The 14,510-nt window shown below is 39.2% G+C and overlaps 2 protein-coding genes across 6 annotated transcripts in view; both read right to left on the bottom strand.

The window, feature by feature from the left end:
• LOC112988731 (methylcrotonyl-CoA carboxylase subunit 2) overlaps positions 1-3,210 on the bottom strand; it is a 38,062-nt gene extending 34,852 nt beyond the window's left edge. Inside the window, exon 1 of one of the 3 annotated variants that reach the window (XR_010385812.1) lies at positions 3,034-3,208. Coding sequence is in view for 2 of the 3 variants with exons in the window: in XM_064500759.1 (XP_064356829.1) it covers positions 3,034-3,156 (123 nt within the window). In the remaining variant the exon portion in view is untranslated. Of the gene's footprint in view, positions 1-3,033 lie in introns of all 3 variants that reach the window. The other 2 variants (XM_064500759.1, XM_064500760.1) reach the window with 2 other exon arrangements.
• Positions 3,211-4,543: 1,333 nt separating this feature from the next.
• Positions 4,544-14,510, bottom strand: part of LOC135324404 (transcription factor TFIIIB component B'' homolog) — a 51,667-nt gene continuing 41,700 nt past the window's right edge. For all 3 annotated transcript variants that reach the window (XM_064500571.1, XM_064500573.1, XM_064500572.1), the window contains 6 exons: positions 13,232-13,427; positions 11,996-12,212; positions 11,051-11,093; positions 9,416-9,710; positions 7,772-8,012; positions 4,544-6,997 (listed from right to left, as the gene is read on the bottom strand). In XM_064500571.1, coding sequence (XP_064356641.1) covers positions 6,869-6,997; positions 7,772-8,012; positions 9,416-9,710; positions 11,051-11,093; positions 11,996-12,212; positions 13,232-13,427 — 1,121 coding nt within the window. In that variant the 3' untranslated portion in view covers positions 4,544-6,868. The remainder of the gene's footprint in view (positions 6,998-7,771; positions 8,013-9,415; positions 9,711-11,050; positions 11,094-11,995; positions 12,213-13,231; positions 13,428-14,510) is intronic.

Raw genomic sequence — 14,510 nt, 5'->3', positions numbered from 1 at the left:
CAAAAAGCAAATACATAACAAGCAACATCTGCTAATTTGACTCTGCTGCTACTTGGAGAGACTTCAGGCAGTAACTGCAGCCACACAAGCACATTCACCAGCAAAGAAACCAAAATCTGCATTTCACCCATCAACAGTCTGATTACAAGTTAGCTTTTTCTCTGTGAAACTGTAAAATAGCCATTGTAATTCTGTACTTTAAAAAATCTGCAATTTTTAAAACACTCAAAGTTATTGTATTTTTTAAAAATTTGTATGTGTTACTGTATTTAAAAAAAAAAAAGAGACCTCCATACTCTTTCAGTTTGTCTAGCTGGTTTATTTCCCAGTATTGTACATAATCAATTTTCATGTTTTCCCTTATTCAGCCAGTCTGTTTTCTCTAAATGTACTCATCTTTTTCACACAGTACTCAGACTAAAAAAATAAAAAATAAAAAATAATCACCCTTAAAATAGGGAAAAATGCACTTAAAAAAAACTGGCAGGAGAAGTTAGAAGGGGCATACCAATTACAATCAAATGCTTGCTTTTTTATTAGATTCTGAATTAACAGCTCAGTGTAGCTACTTTGGCTACTCCTCTCCCTCTCTTCCACTGAGACTATGTACATGAAAAATCATGAAAGGATTTTTTTTAGGCCATCTATAAAAAATATTGCACCCAAATGAGTTACTTCAATTTTCTACCTCCAAATTCACTTAACTGCTAATCTTATCTTTCACGTCTTTAACCGTAACACTACTGTAACGTAACATTACTGTACTTTACAAAGGAAGAGTAAAGATGGTTTTAAATCGTATCATAGAATTTGAATACACACAGAAAAGGCTGCCCTCAGAGCCCTGTTAGTTCTACCATACATTTGTGGGCTTTTGATTAAATAATGCCAAAAAGGCAAGCGAACTGACACAAGTTCTTACCGGAAACTGGCCTTTACAACAGCAATTTCTGTAAAATTCTGCTGTTAATATGAGGGTTTCTAGGAATCGTAAAGCAAATCCAAAAGGTAAAAAATACAGCCTAACCCTACAGTTATTGCATGAGCTAATTGAGTTATTGCTATGTGAGCAAAATGGCTATGAGAGCTAATGCTTGGAGTCCTTACAAAGGTTCTGCTGTATTTTCCAGAATTTTGACTCACTCGTTTTTAAATTAGAATTTTACCTGTCTGGTTTGAAAGACAGCATACGTTATGAAGCCCAACTGTCTAGCTGAAGTCACAGCCAGAAAAGCAAACATTGGCTAAAGAACGTGTGACCTTCATCTCATCGTTAGCTTTCTTCTGTTTGCACTATTATTCCCCGGATTACATGTATTTGAGATGGTTAAGTATTTCACACCAGGGACCTCAGCTCTTTGTGTCTGTAAACCATTACATACATTTATAGTGCCCTACAAATTATAATTATTTCTATCAAATACTAACACTACTAGCTACCTGACTGCTTGAATGATGTACCAGATGTATCTAAGCAAGTGGACTTGTCTAGTACAGTCTGACAAACTTGTCCTGTCTTGACATCACATTGGAAACCACTGCCCAAATACCTGAACATTAGGAAAAGTAAAAAAATATGTTACACAAAAAGTTACCAAGCCTTACTTTTCTTTTGAAATCTAAAGGTACATACACAAAGGGAAGTCCAATGACAGCTCAGCTGACTAAATAGATTTATTAAACTATTATTCATTGTTTATGGGGTTTGTGAGATGTGTATGTGTGTACATACACACATACACAAACACTGAAGTTTCAGTCACCTCAGCTCTGTCCCAAAATTTAATTTATGCAAAAGAAAACACAGAAACAAAGAAAATATTTCAAAGAGGTTACATATTCTTGGTTCACTCGTTGGGATTTTACCATGTCCAGCAGCACAGCTTTTCCAGCCTAAGTGTAAACATAACTCTTATCTTCAGTCTGATGACGTTAGCAACCCCCCATTAAAAATAAACCAATTTACGCCAGGTACAAGCAGAATCCAATAGGTGGAATTACAGCCTTCTCTACGAAAAGAATGATCTCCTCTCACAGAGGAGACTAATTCCTCCTCCTCCCCAGAGGACCCTGCTGGTGCCCCTGCTTTCTGGAGGCACAGAGCTGGCTTTGTGAAATCATTTCTCCTGTCTTCAGCACAGGAGTTAATGTGCAACACAGGTAAGCAGTTTCCAACTTTTAAATCATTCAGCAATACCTTCAACTACTTACTAGCTCCCTGTCTCCAATCCATTAGTAACACATTGATCAGCCCCTCACTACTGCAAATGCAGGGAGAGATGCCTCTCTCAGTGAGAGACGGCATTCTCATGGAGGCAAAAAAGCACACTGAAAAAAAAAAGAAGATTCACGATGAGGCAGAAGAGGGTACGAGCCCATATTCCTTTTATCTGGTACCTTTAAACTCAACCTGAATAAAATAAACACAATTTGGCATTTCTTTTAAAAGAGATCAAAGATGCAACAACTCCACACATCTTGCCCAGCACACAGGATGCGCTGGGACCAATGCACTTTTATTGTAGAAAAGCAGTTACTAACAGCGACTACGGTACTAGCTTGACCCAGAACACAGCTTCCCGTTTATTCTTTTCCCGCAGAAGATACCCAAGAGATACAACGCCAAAACGAGCGCAGCCCCCAGGCCGCCCCTGGTGGGCACGGTGCCCCTGCTGAGGCTCTGGTCGCCGGGGCCGCACCAGGACAGCTCCCCGCCTTTCACAAGTTGAGAAGCGGCCGCGGAGGGCAGCAGCTCGCCGCAGCGGCTGCGGGCCGAGACGGGCCGGGTCGGGTCGGGCCAGGCCGGGCGCCCGGCCCCAGCAGCGCCCCTCGGGTCGCCCCCACGAAATGGCGGCGCGGCCTGCAGCCGCCAGCGGCGGGCAGGGGCGGCGCCGCGCCCCACCCCACCGCCGCCTCGGCCCTGCCACGCCCGAGCCCAGCCCGCGGCAGGCCCCGGCCGCCCCCCGCAGCGGCACCGCCGGGGCCTCCCGTCAGCGGCGCGCGGGCGCGGGGAGCCGGCCCGGCCCGGCCTACCTGGTACAGCGAGGAGCTGGCGTCGGGCGGCGAGCCCACGGCCGCCACCGCGTCGCCGCGGTAGGCGCGGGCGGAGCGGGCCGCGGCAGCGCGGCGCAGGAACCGCCAGCGGCCCAGCAGCATGGCGGCGAGAGCGGCCCCCCGCCGCCGCCGCCGCCACTCCCCCCGCCGCAGCCAATGGGCACCGCGCGCCCGGGCGCCGCGGCGGGCGCCCAGCCAGCCCCGGGCGCCGCGGGGAAGGGCCGCGGGCCGCCCCGCGCCGGACGGCAGCACGCGGGAGGCAGAACTGCGCCCGTAGCGGGCGGCGGGCTGCGCCGCACGCAGGGAAGGGGCCGCGGCCCGGGCGCAGGCCCTGCCGAAAGCCCAGCCAGCCCGCCCAGCCCTTCTTCCTGCTGCTTGCGCCCTGCCCCAGCAGGTTTTGCTTCCTCACGTGCCTAGAGGTGGGTAAAAGCAGGCAGAGAAAAACGATGCAAAGTCGCTGTAAAAAATATAGGTACTGCGATTAAATGAGAGGTCTTAAGCAAATCTTAGAAATTGCATTTCAGACTGGAAATTGCTCTCTTCCTTGTCTTCCAATGTATGTGCTGTCAAACACTGTACGGTAAGAGGTGAAACTGCCATTGCATAAGGCTTCACCTCGATTACTGCCAATTAAACTTATTACTACCATGCAGCTAACTTACAGAAGGGTCATCATGCATTGCAGCAAACCATTTGGTTTTGTTTTGTTTTTTAAAAGGTTCTCTGCAGCCTCTTGAGGCAACCTAGCACACAAGTTGTGTTGCTATGGAAATAACAGTGATGTCACAGATGTAACAGCAAAAAAATAGGAGAAAAGGTTATTCCAGAATTGAGAATTCTTCAAATAATAAAGTGGCTATTACTTTGATAATTAAACCTGATAAAATGTAAAAAGCCTTGCAGTGTATATATATGCACAAATACACAAGAACTGTGCACACTGTCCCTTTTAGGAGTTCTCTATTTCACTATATGGAATATCAGTGCTAAATATATCATAAATCCTGTATTTAAAAAGGATTTTTGTACACTTTTCAGACAGGATTACATAGTAACAGTTCTAGTACAACCAGCAAACCCCTAAGTATTTTTAGAAGTATGGAGGGTTTTCTTCATTACCTGCAGAACTGTTGAGAGATTATGGTAATATTGGCAGACTTTTAAAAAATTCTAAGTATTTGCTTGAGCTGCTTCTTCCTTTCAAAGCTTTGCTGTTTTCTGGCATTCCACTTGTTCTTTGGTTTTACACAAGGCTGTAGTATTTACATACAGGTAACATCGGGAAGTTTGGTACTAAGTTAAGCACTACATTAAAAAAAAAAAAAAAGTTAAAGTGTATTCATCCGTTATCACCATACAACCTGCACTGCAACAGTTAGTTCTATAGTCAAAACCTTGACTCACTTTTCTTTAGAAACATTTCTGTTAACTCATATACATATGAGCATTTAAAAATTTCAATAGATATTCAAACAAATGGAATCACAGGTAATATAAAATAATTTATTCACATAATTTACATATAGAATATGACTGCTCTCTTTGAAACAGAAAGCTTACACATGATTATACATGTCAGACAACTCTTTAAGCAAAGCAGTCCTGTGCCATATCTTCAATTAAAAAAAAATAAACTAATAAGCATTGCGATTTCACAATTCTTTTCTCCCATCCTTCACCGTTATAAAGCTTCCATATCCAAACAGAACACAAGTTGTCTTATCTCTGTTCAAAATAATTTTTTTTGTTTTGTTTTGTTTTTTAAAAAAGAAGAGTGTCCTATAACAAAGTGCACGTGGTTTGCTGTCAGGAGGGGGGAGGGGGAGCAAGGAGGGGAGGGAAGAGTAGCCCCAATTAACAGGACAGATAAGGCACCTTAAATCTTAGTTATGAAATAATTCTTATTTTTGCCTTGTAATTTGAATGCAAGCTAAAAGGTATGCAACTAAATGTAGAATGGCTATCAGCTTAGAAAGTACTTAGGGCACATTAGTTTATAGCCTTCTCCCCCCTCAAATCTTCAGACTATATCAGTGCAAGTGACTTAAACATGCCACATGTAACAGGAAATAAACGCTTACATACATGAAATGGTATCTACAAGATACACAATACAAGAAGCTTTATGTATACATTAATCTATTTCATAATGTTTACAGTAAGATGATACTTAGATAAACATTTCAAGTTAAATGGAATAGGCAGAACACGAGATACTGTCTGAACAGAAACTTTTGTTGTTGGGTTTTTCTGACAGTATGTTTTCAAGTAAGTTACTTTATTCTGGGATTTTTAGTCCCTCTTTCATTATCTCAAGAAAATACAGCTGCTTGTGACATTTGGTTGACAGAGGCCTCCTACTGTACTAATTTATAGTAGCTTTTCTGTGCATTTTTCCCTTACTGACAAAGTTTTAAAGGCTTCTTTAGAAGCCTTGCCAATAATTTCTGAAAAGGCAAACACACTCAAGCTTCATCAACTATTTCAATATTAACTAGATACTTATATGAAAATATTTACCACTAAAATCACCTTCCAGTCTGAAACTGAGGATAGGTTTCTGGAGAGCACAACAATACGATTTAAACATCAGTTTCTCTTTCATAACAGACCACTTTTTTGCAAAAATATCTGCTGGTATTAAGCAACAGGAAAAAAATTTAGACTTCTTAAATCTATACACTTACTTCAGGTAATAAAGAGTTTGAGAATGTATATTCAATCTTTCAATGACCACCTGACTTTTAGACTGCATGAACTTTATTATCTCATCAAGGGAATCTTCTTACTATGCAAGTGAAAAATTGGACTAAAATCTAAAGCTACACCAGAATTTTATAGTAAGTTACAGTACAGGTGGACATGAAACATACAGAAAACTATTCAAACTTAACTGCTTCAAAGCCATAAATTGTCAAAGCATCCTCATTTTATGGTCAAGGATTAGATACAGCTCTGTTTGTGCTACTTCACACAAGTGGAACTCTCCGGAAGTCAGTAGAGACATATACACCTACATATAATACCAAGGAACAGAAATGGCATTTAGTCCCTTGTTTTCAAGGTATCTAATTTAGAAGGAAATTGGTATTTAGATTGGGAAATGTTAATCTCTTCCTCCCCCTCAAGCAGGATAGTTGGAAGGATTAACTTAGTACAGCATCCTTTAAGAAATTAAATACGTGTTTTCCATGTTTCTCTCTATACATTTTTAAAGAGTTAAAACCATTTGGCTTTTCAAGTTAGGCTCTTTCAATTTATGTGAGACTTCTTAATTACAAAAATACGTAATTTGGAGATGCCAATAAAAATAGGTGGCAATAATGAACATAGCTATCTATGTATTTACTAGACCATACTTGCAGAATTTCCTTCTTGATCTATAGAATTACACTATATATAAAAAGTTCATTCCTCCTTCTAACAGAGTACTTCACAAAAAGAAGCAAAGAACTTGTAAAACCAGTATCACAAGCTTTAGCATTATGATTCAAAGGGATACTGTCACAAGAATAAGCATTTATTCATTGCACTTTTCTGGAAGATAATCATGCGCCCACTAGCAGCATCCAAATGAGTCAAAACATAAGCCAGCTGCTCTGGTCCAATGACATCAATGTAGTGGTTTAGGTTATGTCAACATTTTTAAAACATCCAGGTCGCTTCCGAGGGAATTTCATCTTTACCAAAGCGTATAACAACAGCTTGGTTGATAATAAGTTTGACATAATGGTAGAACAAATAAGAACTTTTCTAAATACTGTTTTGTTGTTGCATTACACTTTTGGATCCAGGATTTTAAAAAGCCATTTTGCTATTCTGAATCATCCACTTCCATAAAGATGTCACTGAAAAAATACTCAGAGATCCTGGTTGGCTCTTCTTCCTTCTCTTGATCTTTAGCACAAAGGGATGGCTTCTCAGATCGCTCATTACTGGGAACCTGTAAGAAAAAGAAAAGGCTGCTCTTAACAGCCTCGATCTGTTTGTGTTCATGTATATAAAAGTATATAAAAACACAATCTATAAAAATATAAAAGTATATAAAACAGTTTGATCTGTTTGTGTTTTTATACACACACACACACAGACAACACAGAGTTGAGCTTCCATTTAGATAGGAAGTTCAGATATAAACTTCAGAATTTACTGAAAATGGAAAACAAGCAGACTGCCCCCCTCTTTTCTGCTGACGCTAGGAATACTTCCTCAGGGAAAACTGATTAATATTTTGGAATAAGCCATATACTGGGCAACAATCATTCCCCATTGTCTGACTTCACTGAATTGGCATGGGTTTCAGTTAAAACAGAGAACCATTACTGCCAATTAATTCCAAGACACAAAACTTCACAAGATACCAATCCTGGACCCACACACACAAGCACAGATACCAGTAGAAGCCCTCACAGCATCACACAAGTCTTGGATGGAGGCACAAGTCTTGTGCAATTTCTGTTAAAGTAACAATAGAAAAAAATGGCCCACAGTTGTCACAGAAACCAAACATTAATAAATATACATGAACAGAAAAAAAAAAAAAGATGGACTCCTTTATAAGTTTCCTAGACATGCACAAGTCAGGGTTATATCCACCGGAGCAGATACCGCTCTCAAAACTTGGAACACTATACACCTACCTAACCACTCCTAAAATGACGACTCCACTGTTCTTCGCATCTCCAAAATGGAAGGACGTTCAAAAGTAAACACATACCTTAACTGCAGCATCAGCTGCTACGTTCTCACACTCCACAGATGACGATGTGCTTGTAGAGGGAAGGGAACAGGATTCCCTACCATCCTCATTGGACAGAGTAGGTTTTTTAAGACTTCGTTTTGGGGTCACTATCCGAGGTTTCTGGATCTTCCCTCTATTCCCTTTGGTATCCTCTGCAGATTCCGAACTACTTTTTTTGCAAATTAAAGATAGAAATCCCAATGGTTTTCGACCACCCCTATTCAAAACAAATACAGTAAGAATGTCAGAAGGATTGCTTCCACAAAGCGAGAGGTAAATAGTGCTATAGGAGTCCAATTCATTACACAACAAGCAGCAAATACCACAGATGCAAAATAAATAAATACAATTTATAAAAATAATAAGAACACAAACCCAAAATATTTTGTCATTTTGAGAAAAGCTTTTGTATTACTGAATATTCTGGCACAAGAAGAGTTTTCTGAAGAGTTACAGCAGCTCTCAACAGTCTCCAAACTCTGGCAACAGGAACCTACCATTTACTACCAAGACAGAGCCTATAACAAGCTCCCTGGGTCTTCAGAAAGAGATTCAAAGTAGAAGGGACATATTCCTAAGGAAAGATGTAAAAAGAGCTTCCTTCTTGTAATCAATGGAGAAGGACACCTCATTCAAGGATGGAACAACACAAAACTGTCCTAGACACCAGAAAGATGACTCTCTGCTGCAGGCTTTCAATCTATTAACATCACCCTACTTAGTAACAAGTACATTGTTACATTATGTACAGAAACTGGAAAGCAGCCACATTTGTGAGGCAGGTGCAGACAGTATCAAAGGTTACTTTTCACATTGTTACGAGTTTACAACCCAGGAAGTAAACTCTGAGGCAAGGATTCTCAGTGTTCATGTATTATTACCCAGTTACTAGGGCTTATCCCAGGTACAAATAATACAGTTTTGGTAGTCACAGAAGTATAATGAAAAAGCAGCAGCAAACAACAGGATCAGGACAGCAGGGGAGCACCACAATCAAAAACAGTGAACACAACAGCAAGAGAACAGGAACTCAAAACACTAGAGGGAAGGGGGAAAGGTAAATTTAAAAAAATACATCCAAATAGACATGCAGACAGACAAAGATGAAAGAAATACCCTCTGAGCTGTCAAGATTGTAACTCCTTCAGGGAAATGACACATCTTAAGTTAGTCCTAAAAATCCAGTATACTGAGTACTATACCAATAACAAATCTTACTGACAGAAGGACAAAAATCAAAACAAGTGGACAGGTATATATATATTATAGCATTAAACTGAGCTAAGGAAAACAACAGTTATCCTAAATCCATATCATAGCCAACGAATGTCTGCCTCACAAGAGACATCTGTCAGTGTCTAAATAAACATACCATAGATCAGTACTGTCCCCTGGTCAATCTGCTCATTTAATGACTAAAATACTTCAAATTTCAAAGCAGACAGTTTGATCCTTTCTAATATGCTGAAGAGGATAGATACTATAATTCTCATCTGTGTAGTTCACAAACAAGGATACTGTCCTTGTTGCAATACTAAGCGGAAAAAAGACATCAAAAACTCAATATGGAAACAAGGTCTCTGAACAGAAAAGGCTGACAAAACCCTATTCCATAAATACCTGAGTAATGGAGTTTTTGAAGATGCAGCTATGCTTCCAGTGTGTTCCAACTGTCCAGATTCATGCACATCCACCAGTTTTCTTTGACCACTTATTTCTGCTTCTCTCTCGGAGGTTAGCCTAGATATCACTTCCTCTTCCTTTTTGGATGCTGAATTCCCAAGTGATGCTGTCCCTGAATTCTGCAAAGTCTCAGATTGGCCGCTTTCAACTAGCAGTGATGCAGACTCGGACACAAACGCAGAAGTAGGTACCTTTTTCTTTACTGAAGCTCCTGCTTTTTCAAGAAAATTCCCTGTAAGAAGAGTTGAGAGTAATTCAAAGACTTCAACTGTTCATCCTCAGTAATAACACAATGGTCCAAAAGATAGCTTAAGCTGGTTTACACCATTACAGGAGAAGGGCAGAGCTTTTTGTTCAGTTTGTGCAGGAGGACTGTGGGTTTTTTGTGGGTCTTTTTTTTTTGGAGGAGGAGGTGGGATTTTTTTTTAAAGCATAACTAAGAGTTTACAGTTCAAGGTTTACTTTTAAAGTCGATGAGATCTTACAGATGTTATGGGGAAAAGTTAAAATATGATTTTACAGTCTGCCAACTCTTTACAACACACCACAGAGCTTGGTCCCGTCATCTGGCTGCTTAAGCTTCCACAATTTCTCTTTAAAGTAAGGACCAAAAAATAGTTCTCCAAAACCTTCACAGGCTCAAATCACTGAAGATCATATTGTCAAGAATACTGGTTATCCCCCACCTTAGAGGCAGATAAGCTTTCAAAGAACTCCATTGTGTATGTATTTTCAAAAGACAAATATGAAATAAAACAACATATTTTGGTATACTATGTTTAAAAAAGTTAATATTTTCAGTTCACAGCTCTATAGAAAATTTAAAAAATATATGTATATATACACATACATATATGTATACATATGCACATATAAAAAGAAAAAATATATACATATATTTATGCACTTTCCTTTATGTAAGAAAATACTATGTTTGGTCCAAAAAAAAATCTTTCCTAGAAGATGTTTAACATTTATCTTGCTTAAAAAGCTGGATAAGTTTTACTGGTATTTAAGTACAAAAGTTCCAACTTTTCTCCTAAGAACATATTCAGTGCAAATAAGAGACTGACATATAAATAATTCAGAGATTGAAATGCAAGAGGTGCATTTGTTTGTAGATACTAAATGAATATGATCAAAACAAAATTCCTTTCCAGATCTATAAACTAGTAAGTTATTTCTGCGCTTCAGAAAGCCCTCCTATGAGCTAAATTCTCTATTTATAGTTGTCATTATTAGGTTGGTATGGGGGTTTTGTTTCTTATGTAGGATTTTTTTTTGCTGTTTCAAGTAAAGAGACACCTGAAATCCATGAGTAGACTAACTACACCAGTGCTTTTAGAACCATCATTAATTTAATAGCCAAGAGATTTTCAGACATGTAATCCAATGTACTGAGTTTATGGCAGAACTCACAAAATGGTGGTATGAGGGGAAAATTCTTCTCTGCTCTAACACTAAATTACCACTGGCAGGGCTATTCAGCAAAACAACAGGTAGTATTAAACTGTGCTGTACTATGCATTTATATGCATTCTTCTACTTGTAGAAACAGAGTAATTTACCTACCAGCAGCTCTCCTTGGAGAATTCGTGGATTTAGTTGAATAATCCTGTATTAAAAACAAAATAAGGTAAGTCATTCCTCTCACCATTCAAGAAACAGTGAAAGTTGACAAAAACTCACATCATGCATGCACAGCTCTAAGAACAGGAGTGAAGATGATGCATCTTTGGTAGAGTATCACGCATCACTCAAGTCACTTCCTGAGCAGGCTTTTCAAGGTGTTTTCATGACAGATGACTCAAGATAGGAAGATGAGAGGTCAGAAAAGGATGAGGAATGCGTTATCCAATCCTTTCTGGAGAAGCTCTCTCAATCACGTGGGGGAATTATCACCCATTCCTTCACACAGATACACTAGAAAATCTTAGCCTACTTATGAAAAATAAATGGCAGTCAATCCTGTAAGCTTGGTCACATTCAGAAAGCACAGAGGGAAGCTGGAAACAGGCTGGCCAGTTTTTATTTGCAGCTTGTTGTTTTAGACTAATGACTACTACAATTAAAAAAAAAATGGTAGGAACACATCTAACAACTTCTTCCTGTAACAGATTCCACTAGGAATCATAGTATCACTGAGTGAATCTAGACAGTCTGCCAGTCATCCAGTACGTATCTACAATTCCCCCTCCTGCAACACCACCATCAGAAAGCCTGTGGTGAAGGAACCAGTCAAACAGACATATTACCAGCATGTCAACTGGGAAGCCTAATAGAAAAACAAAAAACAAAACAAACATAAAACCTGTGAGCCTACAATTCTCCCCCCGACACACACACACAACACCAACAGCCCAAAAACTGTTGTATGGTTCAAAATAAGCAATCTGTGGATGTCAATCTTCAAAGCAGACAGCGTATTTCTAAGCAAGGGACATAGTCAAAATACTCCATCACATGTTGTGCATCTACACTACACATAAAAACTTATATCCCAAACTATTTTCTCACCTTATAAGTGCTTTCCAAGCTACCTTCTGCTAAAGTAGATAGGGTTTTCTTGGCAGGAGGAAAATCATTCTCTTCAAGCTCAGCAGCTGACCTTTTCTGAGTTGTCTGCACCAAATTTGGAATGGGCTCTACTGATGCACTCTGTAGTTGTTTGGTTTCCACATTGCCATCTAAAGATGCAGCAAGTTCATCAACTGCAGTTGTTAAGGATCCAATGCTGTTTATATATAAAGACATTATTGTGACTGTAAAATAAACCAAAATTTACCTTGTAGAAGATTTCTGTATGACAATTAAACATGGATCTTTGGTGATACTCTTTCTTACTGCCAACATTAACTTTAAATGCACCATTTACCATCAAGAAGCATTTGGTTGCACTATCTTAAGTTAGAGAATTGAACTTTTTTTACTCATATTCAGATCTAATTACTTTAGAAGCTGTTCTATTTGAACTCCACTTTGTATGTTCATAAAGTGTAAAAAAATGCCAGTGGGCTAACTACCCTAGGTAATCCTACAATAAAGTACTACCTACATGTGCAGCTTAATCTTCATTTCCCCTCCTCACCATGTGAGCTCAAGAGAGCGAAAAATATAGGGAGGCATCAGAGATTAGGGAAACCAGGTAAAGCAGTAAGGGTTCAGTGAGACAGGAAATGTACTCTGACTCTGCCTATCAGTAATTCTGTCCATCATCAATAGCTCCATAGGAGCTAGAATTCTTACACTGCATGGCCAAGATTCACTCTTAAAGACCTGTTCTTTTAATAACTAAGAGAAGGACTTCTGAGGTCACAGGACAAGGTCCTCCACATTAGCATGGAATTGCATCACACCCACAGCTTTGATCTGAGAAGAGAACTTGCATTAATAGACTGGACAAATAACTTGTACTAAAAAGGAAGACAAGAAGAAGAAAAAGGGTAAATCAAAACCAAAGTTAAAGTTGCTGCCAAAATCCCAGCTAACTAAAACACTAGTTTTAAATCACCAATGAAATCTATCTCAAATCTCACTGGAACGCATTTCGTTTGCTTTTTAAGTCTCTGCCCAGGCTACTACGATGATTGTTTTTTTCCCCTTGCATTTCTTCTTCTAAGAAGTTTTAATGTGTGTCTTCTCAGAAGTTTTAATGTGTGTAAGTTTTAATGTTACACATTAAAATTTCTTAAAGAAGAATCCAAGGTTCACAAAAAATGTTTCACCTAAGATGCTCAAGAGTAAATCATTTACCTCTCCACTCCAGTCACGCTCATTCCACTTGCATTGATTGGGCTGATGAGTATCGGGGCTGGCAGCAATGGTTCTGAAGTTTGTTCCAGCAAAGCAGATGCATCATCATATTCTCTTGAGTCAGCTGGGATTTCCACCAATGTTAAAATGAATGTCTGTTCCTCCTCTGGACATCTACTATGATCATCACTCACTACTGTAATTTTTCAGGGAAATAAATAAGAAAAGCCTATCATTCAAGTTTAGAAGTTACACTGTTCATTTTTTTTATGCCCACACCACCTATAGTAACTAGAGATTAGGTGCTCATTTTTTAAGGGAAAGGGGGACTGGGAACATCCTGGAGACAATATGCTTCCTTTCTTCTTAGAGGATATACCAATCACTGTGGCCCAGTGCAGTAGAGTCCCAATTATCATTCAAAATAAAGTGTAAGAATGCCTAGTAGGAATCAAGCTTTTTAAAATGGATGTTCTAGCATTAAAGAACAACTCGCAGTTTAATTAAGCTTGTGTAACAGTGGTCAAATAACCCTCTAATTGCTATTGCCAGGTGTTAAGAGTCACTTCTTCAAAGTGGTAGGAGTCTGCTGTTTTGTCAGTAATCTGAAGGTTCTTTTTTCCCTTACTGCTGATTTGCAGAAGAGGACCAACAGAGAAGCATAGTCATTAATTTAATAAATGAAAAGTATACATAATTACACCAACAGATGGACATTAACAGCTAACTGCCAACCACGATCTGTTAGAATGAATTTAAGGAGATAATATTTTTAAAGTTCTTTTCAAAAGACAGAAAGCCATAGTGTTGCTCGATTAGCTAAAACAGCTCTCATTTTCTGCTGATTTAAGGCTGTTACTCTAACCTGAACTCACTCTGGTTCTTTATCTAAAGATGATTCAAGAAGCTCTTTCCTAAGACCCTTGCAACAGCTGAATATAAGCAACAGACAGCCTGGAAGAAATACTAGCCCTGCCTTTTGCACATGCTCAGAAGTTGTACCTTTGGCAGGAAGATTGCAGTTTCCATTTAAAGCAAGTATTTTGGGGTTCTGACACAGTGATTTTCCCATCCCTTAGTCAAATATTGGTTCCAAGCCACCTCCATTTCAACTTGTTTCATGTAAAAGTAGCTGTTATCTTGTGGTATGAGGAGAAAATTCTTTTCTACTCTAATGCTAAATTACATCACATTTAATCAATTAGGAACTGATCTGCTGACTTGTTACACCTGAAAAGGGAGGTCTGGTTTCTTTCTCTTATTTCCTTCCCTGTTTCTC

The sequence above is a fragment of the Dromaius novaehollandiae genome, chromosome W (assembly GCF_036370855.1).
Source record: "Dromaius novaehollandiae isolate bDroNov1 chromosome W, bDroNov1.hap1, whole genome shotgun sequence".
Taxonomy (NCBI): Eukaryota; Metazoa; Chordata; class Aves; order Casuariiformes; family Dromaiidae; genus Dromaius; species Dromaius novaehollandiae.
This window is presented reverse-complemented; position numbering and strand designations above follow the sequence as displayed.